This window comes from Delphinus delphis, chromosome 9 (genome assembly GCF_949987515.2).
Source record: "Delphinus delphis chromosome 9, mDelDel1.2, whole genome shotgun sequence".
Classification (NCBI taxonomy): domain Eukaryota; kingdom Metazoa; phylum Chordata; class Mammalia; order Artiodactyla; family Delphinidae; genus Delphinus; species Delphinus delphis.
This window is the reverse complement of record NC_082691.1, coordinates 89417765-89434468: the sequence shown is the minus strand read 5'-3', so window position 1 is coordinate 89434468 and position 16704 is coordinate 89417765. Positions and strand designations below refer to the sequence as shown.

General features: G+C 48.8%; 2 protein-coding genes across 13 annotated transcripts in view; one reads left to right on the top strand and one right to left on the bottom strand.

The window, feature by feature from the left end:
• The window catches only part of CYREN (cell cycle regulator of NHEJ), a 102781-nt gene that overhangs the window by 2753 nt on the left and 83324 nt on the right, over window positions 1–16704 (top strand). For 8 of the 9 annotated variants that reach the window (XM_060020942.1, XM_060020943.1, XM_060020941.1 and 5 more), the window contains exon 3: window positions 104–179. In XM_060020942.1, the coding sequence (XP_059876925.1) occupies window positions 104–179 (76 nt within the window). Of the gene's footprint in view, window positions 1–103; window positions 180–1054; window positions 1953–16704 lie in introns of those variants that run through there. The other variant, XM_060020944.1, reaches the window with a different exon arrangement.
• TMEM140 (transmembrane protein 140) lies at window positions 1960–16598 on the bottom strand. Of its 4 annotated transcripts, XM_060020940.1 has the most exons (3): window positions 4405–5671; window positions 4256–4304; window positions 1960–3514 (listed from the first exon to the last, which is right to left on the bottom strand). In XM_060020940.1, the coding sequence occupies exon 3, from the start codon at window positions 3476–3478 to the stop codon at window positions 2891–2893; it is 588 nt and encodes a 195-aa protein (XP_059876923.1). In that variant the 5' UTR covers window positions 3479–3514; window positions 4256–4304; window positions 4405–5671; the 3' UTR covers window positions 1960–2890. The 4 variants fall into 4 exon arrangements, 3 of the variants coding, with proteins under 3 accessions (XP_059876923.1, XP_059876920.1, XP_059876921.1); XM_060020937.1 differs by lacking the exons at window positions 4256–4304; window positions 4405–5671 and adding an exon at window positions 16325–16593; XM_060020938.1 differs by lacking the exon at window positions 4256–4304.

The window sequence follows — 16704 nt, the reverse complement described above, 5'->3', positions numbered from 1 at the left end:
GCTGCTCTCACCCCTGGTGGGCAGGCCCTGAGATGCAGCTCTTGCTCTCATTCTCTCCTCCTGGTGATTCCGTGCCATCTCTAGCTTTGTGCTTTTCTTTCAGACTTCCTGCCGTGAGGACTGTGTACTGCATGAATGAAGCTGAAATCGTAGATGTTGCTCTGGGGATCCTGATTGAGGTAAAGTCAGCTGTGTCTTTTCTTATGACCAGAAACTCTTGGTGGGCAGAAACTAGACCAGGGCCTGGTTCATGCTAATAAAACAGGAGCCCTGCCTGCTGGGGTGGCCAGGAGCCCACTCATCCGCAGCCCGCTCCTGGTTGGTGGGCACCCGCTTGGGGCTGGAGACCTGGGAGGGCGCAGCTGTGCGAGGGAGGGCAGCCCTCTCTGTTTGGGTGACTTTGTGCTGGTGGCGTGTGGACGGGACAGAAGTCGTTAACTGCTCATGTTCTCTGGAGGGTCTCAGTCAGGCGAGGTGACTTCTGAGCGCCGTACGGAGCACCACGCCGCTGAGTGTCTTGGCTTCCGGAAGCGAATGATAACTGTCCCACTTCAGAGTTGTACTTGATAGTTGGTAGTACTTGATAGTACTTGATAGTTGCTCAGGGACTTTTATATATTCCTATCGCATTTATTCCTTGCAATAACCTGCTGATAGATATTATTATTAGTTACAATAAGTGATTTGGTGCCAGTAAGGGAGAGGCTAAGACCCGCACTCGGGGTTCGTCTCCTGTGCTCCTTGCATTCTGTCACCCCGCCTTTCCACGTACATTTATTCTAGTTTTCTTTCCTGTGGCGCTATTCCTCAGGCCCCTGCCGCTGCTCTCCCAAGCTGGTCTCTACTTCTGCACCATCTGAGAAGGGGTGGCGGGGAGGGGAGGGGTCGGGTGAAGGGAGGGAGGGGCCATCTGTGATTTGGGGGCAGGGCCTGACTCGTCCGGTGCTGGCTTCACAGTTGCTTCTGGGCATGTTCTGCATCACCGACAGATAAACCAGCACGTTAGGGAAGTAAACCCCCGTCTGTTTTGCCTGCCATTGCTTCTACTCGGCAGGGCAGAAAACAGGAAAAGCCGTTGGAACAGCTGCCTCTGGCAGGCGCTGATAAGCCAGAGCAGTCCCCGGCCAGCTCAGCGCCGCCGTCTCCGAGTCCCCGCGGGAGCAGAAGCGAGGACAGCGAGGACGAGGACTGTGGGGAAGACGGCCCTCCTCCGGGGCCTGCGGGTTCTGACTCGGCCTGCGGCAGAGAACTCGAGGAGGACCAGGACGCGCTAAAATACGTCAGAGAGATATTTTTCAGCTAAGGGACAAACTTCCAGGACTTTCTGCCCAGAGTGGCTGAAGGAAGCGGGGTTTCCCTCTTGGCCTGGGCGCTGCCCTCAGACTGTCACGGCTTCTGCTCCCAGCTTTGCGCCTCTCTGGGCTGCACAGATTCACCTTGGGAAGTGAGGAATCAGAATGAGCTCCCGTTAGAGATCCTCCCTGCACTGTGCTCTCTCCTTGCTCAGAGGGTCTGGGATCCCCACAGTCTGTTGTGTTCAGTTACCTGGTTCCAGGGAGATGAGGTTGTGGTGGTCAATTTACTGGAACCAAAGAGTCAACTTAATAATGTTTAAAGAAAAACAAGTATGGCTGCTAAGTACACTGGAATTCCTACTGTTTGGCCTCCCTAAGGAGGAAGCCTATTTTAAAAATAGCCTTAATCACGAGGCATTCGATCAGTCTGTGAGCCCCTGCTCGTCCAGCCCTGAACCAGACATCCTGCCACAGTGCTGGGCTCCGTCCAGGAACCTGAGGCTCAGCGTACAGATTGGGAAGCCTCCTGACCAATCAGGCCTCCTCCCCCCGAGCTGCCACCTTTCTTCCACTTGGTGGCCTCGGCCTTGGTCCCTGGACAGTCGGAAAGCAAGAGTGGGACAGGAACCCAAAGGAGACACCAAGGACAAGACATCACACTAGAGTCCGTGTTTCTGCTTCTGTATTCAGTGTGGCTTTTGACAGGCATAGGATGAGGCAATCACGTGCTGTACAGATTTTCAATATATAGGTGCTGAAAAATACACAAAGTTCCCCAGTGCGTGAGTTGTGCTTGTATCCTTTCTGGGCCCGGGTTGAGAGGTGAGGGGATGCAGCATTCACGTGGATGTGGAACCGTTCAGTCCTGTTCACCTTCCTCTCCTGACCAGGGACCCAGTGTCTTCGGCTCCTGAACTCCCAGGTCACGTGCTGGGAGGGATCTGCCCGCTGACTCCCTGCTCTGTCGGGCTTCAGGGAGCCTTCAGGGAGCCTTCAGGGAGCCGGGAGCCTTTTCAGGGGAACCGTCAAAGCCACCAAGGCTGCTCTTTGTGCCCATGTGTTCTGTCTTCGGTGAATCCCTCAGGTTATTCCTGGGCCTTTGGGAGCGTTGTCAGAGGTGAGGGGCTCATCGCGTTCTACCCGCCTTGGATGGAGATGGGGAGCCTGCCAGGCAGGGCCCCCAGGGACCCTGAGGTGTTTCTTCATAAACCCTCACTGGGTTCCAGTCTGGCGTTTGGCAACTTGTACTGGAAATCTGGCCCCATGACAGGAAGCCTTATCTCCCCATTGTTCTGAGGATAAAGTAAGAATGGCTTGCTCAGATCAGTTAGTTAAAGCAGGAATTCTTGTGACAATGAGCTGTGTGGTTTTAGGGTGACCTTGGGAACCTTAAAAGTCCCAAAGGACGCACAACCCTACACTAAGTGGCCGAGGGAGCCCTGGCCGCCCTTGCTGCCTGTCCTTGACGTCGGGTGCCCTACTCCCTCCGCGGTGGGTCCCGTCTGCTAGTCTTGAGATCAGCATTAGCTATGAAGCAGGATGGCCGAGAAGACACAGCAGCCCGTGAATCCTCTGGCACCTTCTCTGAGCATAGTTCAAACAGAACCCTTGCAATCACGTAAGCCTTTAGAGCTAGCAGCTCTCAAGTTCTTGTCCTTTGCCCTCTGAGGGAACACGACTGTGGCCATAAGCAAGAGGATGAGTAAGCCCTGGGCAACACCCAGAGCTAGAAACCCAGGCCCCAGGAGGGAGAGCCGGAGCCACTTCCATGTGTAGGTGAGGAAGAGGCCCAGGCCGCTGGCCAGCAGCATGGAGGACATGGCCAGGAAGCCCACGGCCAGCTGCCACTCTCCCTCGTTACTGTTGCACCAGGCCAGGAGGAGAGGCAGGGGCACGAAGAGGGTGAGGACCAGGGCCCCGTACACGCCAAGCCTGGCCAGGGCCAGGCCAACTCGAGGCACCCCCAGGGCCTCCAGCTCAGGGAACTGGTGACACTGTAGGGCTCCAGTGCCCTCGTTCCAAAGACAGAAGTTGTAGAAGCCAATTCTGAGGTTGGGCAAGTCGATAAGGTTGCCGGCCTTCCAGAGGAGAGCAAAGAACAGCAGGAAGATCACTGTGACTGTGAGTGTCATGATTCCCAGGAACAGCAGTTGGTTACTCCGCCTTGACCTTAGGACGGGCATCTTCTCCTGCGCTTCGCAGGGCGCCTTCCTGGGTACCTGCAGGAAGTCACGCTGTGAGTGTCCATTTCTCCCTGTCTCCCTCCCAGTTTCTTCTCAAGCTCCTGCTCTCCCTTCTGGAATTCCATAAAAACCTGTGGCAAACTCCCTTCAAGACAGCCAAACTAAAACCAAGACATCTGGGGTAACCTCCAGGCAGGCTCCACGGGCTAAGTCCTCAGCTGCCTGTCTGGGTTGAGATCAGGAGGAAGGGCCCCCCTGGCAGCTTTGAGGGCGGGAAATATCATAACTGAATGACCTTTGGCCTGAGACTTTGCTGAATCTGATTTTTCCTTAGGATTAATATCTAAAACTGCAATCACTGGGTCAAGGGTAGCAATATTTTTTAGTGATTTTACTGCATTTTGCCAAATTGATCTACAGGAAACTTGCTTTCTCTAGTCCCTCCATAGTATATAGTATCGATATATATAGGATGTACCTTCGTCATCTTTTTGGAAAAATGTTTTCACTAAGTTTTTAATCAGAAGGACTTCTCCAAATTGGCCTCTCAAACAGTAATCTGCATACTATGCCTTCATATTTGTAAATTTGCCAATATGGAACAAAACAGCCATTTCCATCCTGAAGTGCCTAGGAGCACAGGGCCAGAACAGAGTGGTATCCTGCAGTGCACCCGGCCAGGGCTGCCCGTGGTGTGGGCAGTGCAGGGAGTGGTGGCCAGTGGTGGCCCTGGAGATCAATTTCTGGAGGGACCCCTTGAGAGGTGCAGCCCCTCACCTTTCCCAGAGCTGGCTGGAGGGTCTGCCTGACCACTCCCACACTTGTCCTGCACGTGGAAAAACAAAGCGTGGTGAGAGGGGGCAGGACGTGGAGCAGACTGAGGGGGAGGGCAGCGTCAGGCCATGCAGACTGCTACAGCAAATTACCTCGGACTGGGTGGCTCGTCAGCAACAGAGATTTCTTCCTCTCAGTTCAGGCGGCAAGTCCAAAATCAAGGCACCGGCCGATTCGGAGTGTGGTAAGGGCTCAGCTTTTTGCTGTGTCCTCACATAGTGGAAGGGACCAGGAACTCTCTGGGGCCTCTTTTTTAAGGGCACCGATCCCATTCTAATCACCTCCCAAAGGCCCCACTTACAAATACTGTCTCGTTGGGGGTTAGGTTTCAACATACGAACTTTGGGGGGACACAGATGTTCAGTCTGCAGTAGGTGGCTGATGAGAATAAAGATTTATCAGTGACTCCTTTGGCAGAGACAGAAAGATTTACCAGGTATAAGAAGAGTGTGTTTAGTCCACGGTATTAGATTGGTACAGTAAGTTTTAACCGGTGCAGCCCACGGGATGGGAAGAATTCCCAACAGGAACACAGTTTGCACGGTTTTACATATTAACAAGTGTTTGTAAAAGCCTGTATCTCCATTTTTAATGCATTTAGGTATTTCGGGGTGTAGGATGGATTTCCAGGACTGGAATCCGGATTTACACCATGGTGCAGTGGGAAATGAGATTTGACTTGCCTCCATGGTCCAGGTTGGGAGTTGGGGTGCCTTTGTGTAAACGCTCCCTCTTACTTATCCTATTTCAAGCCTGTTACACTTGGGCTAAAAAAATATATGTATATATAAAGCTTAATGCAAAAAGATTCCTGGGGCTTCTCAGAGGAGACTGCCTGAGCCATGTCAATCAGCAGCTCCCCAGGCACCCAGGGCCTTTGTTTCTGACTTCCTCTTCTCTCTCGAGGCTTTCAACAGAGAGTGAGACAAAATAAATTGGAGCTAGGAAGCCCATGAGCAGGCGTGTGGAGAAGGTGGTAGTCCCTGATTTACTTCCTCTCACCCCTTTATGCACATAGAATTCAGTCCCAACTCCTATGCCTGGTACGTGAGGCTCACCACGATCTGGTATGGCTTAGAACTTGAACTTGGGTTCTCCAGTGAGGCCCAGCTCCCTTTGGTCTTCCCCCCTTGCTTTGCTCAGTCCGGCACCTGCCCACTGTCCCCGTTCCCGACTGCCCACCCGCTCAGGCACTCCACCTCCTCAAGTCCTACCCTGTTCTCTGCCTCTCTGAGTCCTACTAATTTTTCACCAGCTTTCTCAGACTACTTCAGCCCACACTCTGCTGTAGCTGAAGGCCAAGATTATGCTCCCACTCGCTGTTTTATCCCAGAATGGTGCGTGATACACAGTAGGAACTCTTTTTTTTTTTTTTGAATGAAAATGACAGGTAGCGCCCTTTAGGTCCTGCATGTACTTATCTAACAAGACGGCAAAGCTTCTTGAGGTGAGGGGCCGTGTTTTACGTCTCATATATATTTACTCAGTGCTGGGATGGCTCCTCCGTGCTTCCTGTTGGGATGTGGACAGAGAGGTTGGGGGTTAGTCCTAGCTTCTTTTTTCTAAACACTTCCCAGTAAAACGATATGGTTATTTGGTTGGAAAACCCTAGGGTACTCTGCTCTGCCTTCCTAAGAGCTTACCCTGTTTTGTTTTGTTTTGGCTTTTAACAATCCTAGTATTCATGTTCTCACCACAATGAGCTTTTTAGTTCCCTTTAGATGATAAGCCTGTGCTTCCTTCAGAGGGCAGAAGGGGACACTGCTGAGTCACTGTTGCTATTTTTAGGTGAAGTTTTCCTGTTTATAATAAAGTAATGCATCTTGGTTGTAGAAAACTAGAAAAATGCACGAAAGTATGGAGACAAGACTAAAAATCGTCTATAATTTCAAGGTTGTAGAAGTAACCAGTCAACGACACATTTCCTTCTATAATGTTGCTTTACATAGTTGGGACCACGTAAATATATGTGCTTGTATCCCACTTTGTAAACATCATTATAGCATTAACATTTCCTTTTGTCACTAGAAGTGTTTCCTAAACAATATTTTTAACGGCTGCGTTAGCTGTTCTATTGTGTATGGTTTATATATTCTGTCTTACGATGTTGTTTTATAATATTAAAAATAATGCCAGGGTGACTATGTTTGTGAATCAGTTTATCCTTCCACCAGCAGCTTAAGAGAGTACTTTCTCATCTAATCCTCCCAGATTGAATTTTCTTGTCTTTTCATCTTTGATAATGAAAAATGACACAGCATTGCTGTACTGTTTCTTTTTAATGAGCAAGGTTTAACGTTTTTTAAGTGTTTGTTTACCGTCTCTGTTTTCTTCTCTTGGGAGTGCTGTCATTTCCTTTTTTTTTTTCTTTCTATCATTTTCAGTTTTGGTTTCTGTTTGGTTTCTGTATATGAGCTCTTTATAAATAAAGGCTGCTAGCCTTTTGTCGTCACAGCGGTCATCGTAAAGCATAACCCTTTGTGGCAGTGGGGCCCCTGGACCAAGACACAGATCTTGACTCTGAGTGAGTGTGTGGAGTGTGTTCACGCTTGTCACCGGAGAGCCCAGGGCAGCAGGGTCCCAGTTAGAGAAGCAGAAGGAGAACACTCCCAGACAGTGCATTCGAGGCAGTTGGTCTGCTTTTGTTTTCTAGTTTAAGCACCTCTGAAGTTTTCACGCTGATGGGATGATGGCTGAAAGAGGCACAGACATAGTATCCTGATCTTCTAAATTACGTTCTTGCCACCTTCATGTTAAAAGAGGGAAACTTGCATGAGGTCGTGTCTGAGGGAGGGTTGGAGCACTGGCGGATTGTTGCACTGGAAATCCCTCCAGCCGCCCACGCCCCGAGTACAGGACACCTGGCAGGCAGAGAACGGGTGACCAGAGAGCTTTTCCCAGCATAGGTTTCACCCCTGGCCTGCCCCTTGACTGTAAGGGACACTTGAGAAGGGCTGATGGAGCGGGGAGGCCGGCTCTTGCCACCGACACTGGCTTGTTTACTTCAGATGGCTGAAGGCCTACCACGTGCTCTCTTGAGTTCCAGGGTCAAAGTGAACTTTGCAAACTGCTGCCCGTCGACCTTTTGTTTCCATTTTAGAGAAGGTCTGTAGCTCCAGCTCCCAAGCACTTCTTTCTTTTATGCTAAAATATCTATCAGCTTAATCATTATGCGGCTGCTGTATACAGATGTTGATCACACACTTATTTATAACTTCTGATTCGTCACTGCTCTAATCATGACTTCACATATTACATTTTCATCTTACCCCAACATACGAGATTCCCCACAAAACTCCTTTCTCTACATTGACTTAGCAAAAATACCCACTCCCAAATCACCCACCTCATTCTGTTTCTTCAGTTCATTCTTCCTGCCTGAGCGTCTAATGATATTGAGTAACAAGACTTTATATAGCTGGGGCTTATTTAGTTTCTTGCCATTTTGCCCGAGTTCACCACCTGCACGCCTCTGTCCCGAATGATGCCCCCGAGGGTAGCCTCCTGGAGCACCCTGCACTGGCGCTCATATCAGGGCACCACTCATCCACCACCGGGAGATTCTGCTTCGTTCATCACGTGTTTAATGAGCCCTTATAGGTGCCCATCGGAGAGGAAGGCAAGTTCCTGTAAGTGTCCCCTTCAGCCCGAGCTCCTGCTCCAGAGGGTGGGGACGAGACTCTGGAACGTTTGGATTCCTCGGCCAGGGAATGGTACAGTGTGCTGTGCCCACAGGTGTGTAAATGTCCTGGAGCTTGTTAACAAGGATGACTCTCGACGCCAAGGGCGCCCACTTTCCAGGGACAACATTAACAATAACTTGGCCTTCTCCTGCTTCTTTGGGATCAGGACTCCCCAGTGCTGTTAGTGCCCGTGTCACCTCCTGGACCTCTTCTCCCGTTATTCCTGCTCTCCACTCCCTCCCCCAGCTTCTGCCACATTGGCTCCTTTCGCATTTTCCAAAAACTTTAGGCAAGCTTGGGACTTTGCACTTGCATTCCTCGCCTGGAGTGCTCTTCTGTCATCACGTGTCTGCCTCCCCTGGGTCTCTGTTATCACGTGTCTGCCTCCCCTGGGTCTCTGTTATCACGTGTCTGCCTCCCCTGGGTCTCTGCTCAAAGGTCCCTTTCTCAGTGGCGCCATCCCTGGTCGGCATTTTGAAGCCGCAGCAGCCCTTCCGCGGCACCGGCACGGCTCTCCCTGTGCTGCTTCCCTGCTCTTCCTCCTTGCCGTTTTCCACCATCTAACGTGCTAAATGTTTTCTTTTGTCTTCCATCTACAACCCTCAGTAGAATGTAAACTTCATGTGGGCAAGGAATTTTATCTGTTAGGCAAATCAGACAAAAATCTATGGCTGCCCGTCTCTCTCAAAATCTGCCTTTAACTGTTACATCCGCAACACCCAGGACTACCTGGCACATTATGGGCACATAGTAAGTATCCACTGAGTGACCTCTGAATGGTTTCGTGAACGTCAGCCATGGCACATAGAGCTTCGTAAATGCCTCCTTCTATTTTTTTTTTTTTTTGCGGTACGCAGGCCTCTCACTGTTGTGGCCTCTCCCATTGCGGAGCATAGGCTCTGGACGCGCAGGCTCAGTGGCCATGGCTCACGGGCCCAGCCGCTCCGCGGCATGTGGGATCTTCCCGGACAGGGGCACGAACCCGTGTCCCGTGCCTTGGCAGGCGGACTCTCAACCACTGCGCCACCAGGGAAGACCTGCTTCTATTTTTTTGACCTGAATCTCTGTCCTAGTTCTCCTTCTCTGTTTTTTATGCTTCCCATTTCCTAAATGTAAGTTTCCTCAAGCTTGTCCCCTCTTTCTCAGACATGTATGTGAGCCTGTAGCTAGCTTCAGGCGTTGGACACTGTGAGGCCCCTTGCAAGGAGGGACTCAGGTGTGGTGAGGCCCCGCCCTGCCCCCCGCACCAGCAGGAGCAGTTGCTGCCATGACCTGGCAAAACTTGGATGTTACAATTTTGCTGCTGACAGACACTACACAGTGTGCAAGTTTTGTGGAACAGAAGCTTGAAAGAAAAACGGATGGGTTTCTAGTTTGTCGGCTACAAATTCATCTCCCGGCCTTCCTTCTCATTAATGACTTAAGAAAGCTATAGGGGAGCTTGGAGGGCAGAACTTGCTTTGAGAAGTCTTTATGATCACTGGAGGTGTCTAAGAAAGAATCTAGTTTGATTGAGGGCTTATTAAAGATCAAATACTGACCTCAAAACCTTTTTGAGCATTTACTCTGCGCCAGGCCCTGTACTAAGCACTTAGCAGGTATTCTTAAGTTTTCACTATGAGAGCACATTTAATGTTATTATCTTCACTTTCCAGAGGAGAAAACTGAGGCTTAGTGAGGCTCAGTGGCTTCCCCAAGTGAGCCTGGTGAGGCCTGTCGGGCAGAATTGTGAAATCACTGTAAGAACCTGAGTCTTGTCTCCCGAGGTCTGGCCCTCACGTGCATCATCCCCTTTAATCTTCACGGCCACAGTGTGTGGACATCACATTATTCTCCTCTTGTATGGGGGTGACATTGAGCTTAGACTTTGAAGCTGTGTGTCCTGGGTTCAAATCCCTGCTCTACCATTTACTAGCTACCTGAATGTCTCTCTGCCTAGTTTTCTCATCTGCAAAATGGGTATAACAATAGAGCATGTTTTGTAAATGTTATGGAAATTAAGTGAGGTGATTTATGTGCAGCATGTGGAACGTTACCTAGTGTTACTTAAATTATTATCATAGAGAGGAAACTGAGGCTCAGAGAAGTGACATTCTTGAGGAGACACTAGTACTGGAGTTCAGAACAGAGCTTCCCTGGAGAACCTGGACTCCAGGAAGCTGTCCTCACTGGTGGCTGGCGCGGACGACTCCGGGATGGTGTGAGGGATGTGGTGGTGAAGAGCGTGGACCTTAGCGCCAGACCACCGGGGTTCAGGCTGCTGTCCTGTCGCTCATAGCGCGTGACCTTGGGCATGTCAGTGAGCTTGCCAGAGTCTACATCCCCGCCCTTAACGCGCCTTCGAGCCTGTCCCTGGGGGCTGTTGTGAGACTGAAGTGAGTTAATTTGATCTGCACAGGTGGACTGCTGCCTGCTCTGGTGCCGTGGTGGAGGCTGTGGTCCAGGGGAGAAAGGGGACACGAGGGAAGAGCAGGACAGGGGCGGAGGGCGTGGCTGCGACGTGAATGGGGGGGAGCGAAGCCCAGGGAAGAAAATACGAGCAGAAGAAAGTCAGAAAAACAGAATCTGACAGAGGAGAGAGCCAGGTTGTCAGAGGGGGCCTCCAGCCCTGGCGAAAATCTGTCTAGCTGAACTCATTGAGCCATCACTGTGCTTGTGGTTTGGGTGTGGCTCCTGACGAAAATAAAAAGGGAAGAAGAAAGGGAAATGTGTCATATTTGCTTTGGCAGAAACGTGAGCTCAGGTTCTTACTTTTGAAAACGAGGCCACAGCGCTGTTTCCCAAATGTTGTAAGATGGAAGCAGCCGCCTGGGTTTCAGATGCCGCACGGATGGCCGGGCCAGCAGTGGCTTTTTATGGAACACTGTGACGTCTGGATTTACTTAATTTTTCCATGTAAATAAAAACAGCTTTGCCAGCAGAAACATGACTACACCATGAGACTGCAGCGTGGAGTTGGCGCACTCGCCACCCCCTCCACCTCCAGCAAGCTACCGCAATAGACTGTCTCAGCAGCTCCATTAATATTAACTTGCTGTTTGTCCAGTTGTTCTGTTGCTCATTAGCCCTGCTAGTAAGCAGATGATCCAGCTGGGAACAAAGGTCAAAAAAAATTTAGCGCGGGGAAAAATAATCCTTAAAAATGAGAAAACGCCTGCACCTTGGGACCCATCCTCGTTTGGTTTTTACTGGGGGGACTTCACAGTGCAGTTTACGGGGGGGCCAAGATTCACAGGCCCCAAGGCAGAGTTTGAAGACAAATAACAGTACCAGCAAAGAGTGACAGCCTTTGCTGTCGCCCTCGATTATGCTGCTTCTGCCCTCTATCCTGCACTCACCTGGAGAGCCACTGCCCCCCCTTCTACTGATGAGGCCAGGGTTTCCTCTTGTGACTCCAGCGATCATACATGTTGGACGATTCCCTGAGTCACAGGCCCTGGGGAATCAGTAACATGCGGGGCAAAGCAGGGGCTTGCCTTCCTTGAGCTTGCACTCTGGTTGGGGAGACAAACACCAAACATGTATTTTTAAAAAGATAATTATAATTTTTGAAGAGATTTGGGAAGCAAATAAACAGGGCGATGTGAAGGAGAGAACCTGGTAGAAGGAAGTGATGGGTCTCCATTGGAGGGTCAGGGAAGGCCTGTCTGTGAAGGAGACATTTGATTTGAGGCCTGAGGGATGTGAAAAAGCCAGGGGAAGAGGCTTCTAGAAACAGAGTGCTGTGGTTATAAATACCGGGTTGGGAGAGGAACAGACACTGGGTGACAGCCCAGTGACTGAGGGGACAGGACGAGGCTGGACTGGTGAGCGGACCCAGGTCCCTGAGGACCTTGGAGGCCAGGGTGAGAGGTTTGGATTATATCCTCACTAGGTGCTTCATTAACTCAAGCCCCTGCTCCCCCAAACCTAAGGCGCGAGGCCCCAGGTGGCGGGGCTGAAGGTGCAGAGAGTTCCTGAACTGGGGTTGGAGCAGTGCCAGGCATTGTCTCTGGCGGTTCTGCCCACTAGCCCCGCTGTAAAACTAGTGAACATAGTTTGCCCCCAGAAGTCAAAAGGAAAGAAGAGGAGGGAAAGAATGATAGATGGTCACTTAGACTTAGACCTTCAGTTTTGCAAAAGTTATTTTGAGAGTTGGCTGGAAAGGAGGCTAAGTTTTCTCGGACTTCACCTCCATCCCCACACAGGAAGATGCAGTTCTTACCTGGAGAGTTTGTAACGCATATGAAATGGCTTTGTAACTCACTAAAATAACTCAAAGAAAGCAAATCACAGGCAAACTGAGTAGCAGGTGCTATGGGGCCTCTCCCTCCATCCCTCAGAAAGTGAATCTTTCCCTGGTCACTCTTAGGGGGGTGCTGACTGAGGCCTGATGCTTCCTGGTGGGCGGGATGCTGCAGGAAGGGGCCGAGGTCGCTGCTCCTTTGTGTTCTCTGCTCTGCCAGGGTCTTGGCTGTTAGTACCTGCACCTCCCTACTGCTGCTGAGTGGGCAGAAGATCTGTGTCCTCACAGAAGAGCTGGGGATCGGGGGCGTCCCCTCCCAAAGTCTATTCAAGTCTAGATTTTTGGCTGATAAAGTTAAGTTGTATATTGGGACTCAGAAAATGAGGCGGCCCCAGTGGCCCAGCCCAGGTCACAAATCTAAACCCAAGTCAGCCTGCCTGGGAAACACCTGTCAAGGAACCCTAACATACACCAATCACAGTCTTCCAGCAGCCTGAGCCAGCTCACCTTCCCCAGGAAACAGGACCTGCTGGCTACGAGGTCGAGGCTTCATCATAAGCCACGTTGCCTCTTCTAACGCTCTGTCCCACATCCCTAGAAAGAATGCTCCACCGCTTGTGAGGCGCCACGCTCCCTGGATCTGTGGATTGTTTTTCCTTGAACGAAGGAATGAGTAAACTCATTACTAAATTATTTCAGTTCTGTCATTTTGACAGGACTGAGACAGCTGAGGTGGTGTGAGCCTAGGGGTATAGAATAAAGCCCTGCAAAAAGTCTCAGTTTCTGCGAGAACATACTGTGTATGCATATGTGAAGATTAAACTTCCAAAGATATTTATTATATTAATTAATTCACCTTAAGCTGTAGTTCACTTGAAGAGGCCTAAGGCAGGCTAGAGTCACTGAGGTCATTGCAGTGTCCAGCTCCCAAGGAGAAATAACTGAGGGGGAAGTGGGCCCAATAGAACAGAATGGCAGGGGTACTGGATGGACAGCTCAGAGAGCAGAATGTCTCAGAAAAGCCATGTATATGAAGTTAATACACCGTAAAATTGGTGTTATAATTCAGTGGAAGAAAGGGTTTTCCATTGACTAATGCTGAAGCAATTGATTAGTTAAAACAAAAGAAAACTATTTTAGGGCCTCATCTCACTCCACATACCAAAATAAATTTCACATGGATCCGATAGTGAAGTGTAAGGAACAAACAGACAAAAGAAAAAAAAAGATCTAGAAAAAAGTAAATATTTGATTTATGAATGAGAAAGAATGCTCTGAGCTTAAAAGCAAATTGAAACTACAAAGAAAAAAGCAGTACAGATTTAACTGTTAAAATATACATTTTATACAACAAAATGTAAAATTAAAAGTCAGTGATCATGGAGGGCTTTCCTAGTGGCACAGTGGTTAGGAATCTGCCTGCCAGTGCAGGGGACACGGGTCTGAGTCCTGGTCCAGGAAGATCCCACATGTCACAGAGCAACTAAGCCCGTGCGCCACAGCTACTGAGCCTGCATTCTAGAGCCCGTGAGCCACAACCACTGAGCCCTTGCACCACAACTACAGAAGCCCACACGCCTAGAGCCTGTGCTCTGCCACAAGAGAAGCCACCACACCGCAACGAAGAGTAGCCCCCGCTCGTCACAACTAGAGAAAGCCAGAGCACAGCAAAGAAGACCCAATGCAGCCTCCCCCAAAAAAGTCAGTGAGTATGGAAAAATATCTGCAACAAACATGAAATGGTTAATATACCTAATATAACAAATGTTCATGCAAACAGATAAGAAAAACATTAATCTCCATAAAAATGGACAAGGCATATGAAGAGATATTTCACGTAAGAAGGAATGCAAAATAGTTAACTGTAAAAGCTCTTCTGTTTATTTGTACCCTCCACCACATGTGTGAGGGTTTTTCCCCACCAAGGAAGTTTCTGTGACACCTGGATGTCCTATAATTTAACTTAATTCTGACACTATCTACCTGGAGATAGCATCAGATCCCACAGGTTAAGGGGTCAGTGCCACAAGCCGAGCGCTGCCCCCCGCAGTGCAAGTCTAGGATAACTTCGAGTTTCCCATGACCCCCTCCTTGGGTTTGATTAATTTGCTAGAGTGGCTCACACAGAACTCAGGAAAACAGCCTACTTACTAGAATACTCATTCATCATAGGAGGATACAACTCAGGAACAGCCACCCAGAAGATGCCTAGGGCAAAGGGTGGGGGGAAGGGTCGTGGAGCTTCCATGCCCTCTTTAGGCCTGTCACCCTCCTGGCATCTCCGTGTGTCCACCAACCCAGAAGCTCTTGAACCCTGTACTTCAGGGATTTTTATGGAGGTTTCATTACGTAGGTATGATTGAATCATTGGCCACTGGTGATTGAACTCAGTCTCCAGCCGCTCTCACCTCCCTAGAGGTTGGGGGCTGGGGTGGTGGTTTTCCCTGGCAGCCGGCCCCATTCTTAGCGACTTGCCAAAAGTTAACAACTCAGATGTGGTTGAAAAGGGTTTGTAATGAATAAAAAAAAGACACCTTTACCTCTGTTATCACTAAGGAAATTCCAAGGGTTTTAGGAGCTCTGTGCCAGAAATGGAGACAGAGACCAAACACATATTTCTTATTATAAAACACTCTATCACATTAACTAACATGAAAAAAAGTCTATATACCTCATGTAATGTAATCAAAGATATGCCAAGTAAAATAACCTATAAGTTTCCCTATTAAAACTGCAGCTAAAAACACTGATATCAAGAGTGCAGTAAAACTAGCATTTTCATATAATGATGGTGGATGTGAAAATTCCTAGAAACATTCTGGGAGGCAATATGGCAAAAGGCACTGAAAACCCTAAAAATCATCATACCTTTTGGCCAAGTAATTCCACTTATGAGTCTACCCTAAGGCAGCAATCAGAAATGCAATCAATGATTTATATACAGGAATGTTCATCATAGTATTACTTTGGCAAAAAATGAGAAGCAACTTGAATGCCCAACATTAGAATCAAATTATGACATATCAAGATACTAAAACTCTATGCAGCCTTTAGAAGAACCAGGTCTGAAATCATACTTTATAGTATAACTGCAAGAAAGAGACTAAGGAATTTTTCTAAAATGTTCATGTTTGCCCTGATATCTCTGGCATGGGTAAGAGTTCCTTTCTTTTTACATTAAAAATATTTCCAGAATCATGTGTTATATTTATGTAAAAGTGAAATTTAGAAAACCAACAATCTTAGTGACTAGATAAAGCAGGGGGTTAGCTGGAAAGAGTGTTGAGAAAGGGGAATATACAAAATCAAAAGGAGAACGTCATGTGCACGGATTCGGGACTTTGGGAGAGATGAGGTTTAGGAAGAAGGTACTGAAAAATGCATTTCAGCCGTCATGAGGGAGGAAGGAAGGACAAATCACATAATACATGTATTTATCTCTTCCCAAAGAGCCTTTGATTTTACAGGTGAAGAAGCATATTGGAAATTATTAGGAAAATAGCCCACATTAAAAAAAAATCTTTTAAGATCACCAACTGAACTAAAATCCCGCCATGAATTTCCATCAAGGTGTGAAAAGCAATGTAGTCTAATAACACAGGGTCTGAAAATCTCTTGTCTTCTTTCTGAGTCAAGAACACAGGTCTTTCTGACAATCTTAGTCCACAGTGCGTATTTTAAGAACTCATAGTGTTTCCTGTAACTACCAGTTTAGCTACTGCGAGTCAGTGATCTGCTTTTGTTTGGTGGCCTATTTCTGATGAAGAATCCACTTCATGCATCACAAACCATTATTTGTACAGACTCGGTGCAAGACCCTGCTGCCCACAGTTCTCCCCTGCATTTCTAACCAGTTATACTGACATTACCTGCACCCCTTCTGAGGCCAGAGTCGCACAGTGATGCTGCAGGGAGTAGGGAGAAGGAGGGAAGAGCAGAGCTCACGAAGGTGGGTCTGTATGGGGAGGAAGGTCCCCAGATCCTCACTACCAGTCGTTTCCCCAGGCCCATGGCTAGAATGCAGGGTCTGAGAGGAAAGCTGACTTGTCTTGCAGAGAGGCAGGCGTCTGGGCGAGCTGTGGGGCATGTAGGGTAGGTACTTACCAAAAAGAAGATGCAGAACCCACAAAACACTCATAAAGAGGAGGAGCAGGAAATCATGTTCGCTTGATTCTTCTCTCTCGCTGCGTCCTAATGTCAGGTTCCAGAAACGAGGCCGGTGGAGACTGGAACGATGCAGCCCCGAGCATAAGCCCCGAGCTTATGACTGGCTGGCAGGCGCAGTTGTGCCTAAGTAAACAGCTCTCTGAACTTTGTCACATTTGTGCTGACTGATGACACTATCCCCTGATTTCACTTTCATTTCTTGCCGGTGGCTCCTGACTTTTCAGAAAGAAAGAATGTAAACAACATTGTTGTTCCTCAAACTGGCCACTTTACCCACACCTGAACCAACCAACCAACAGACTTAAAGAGGCAGGCAA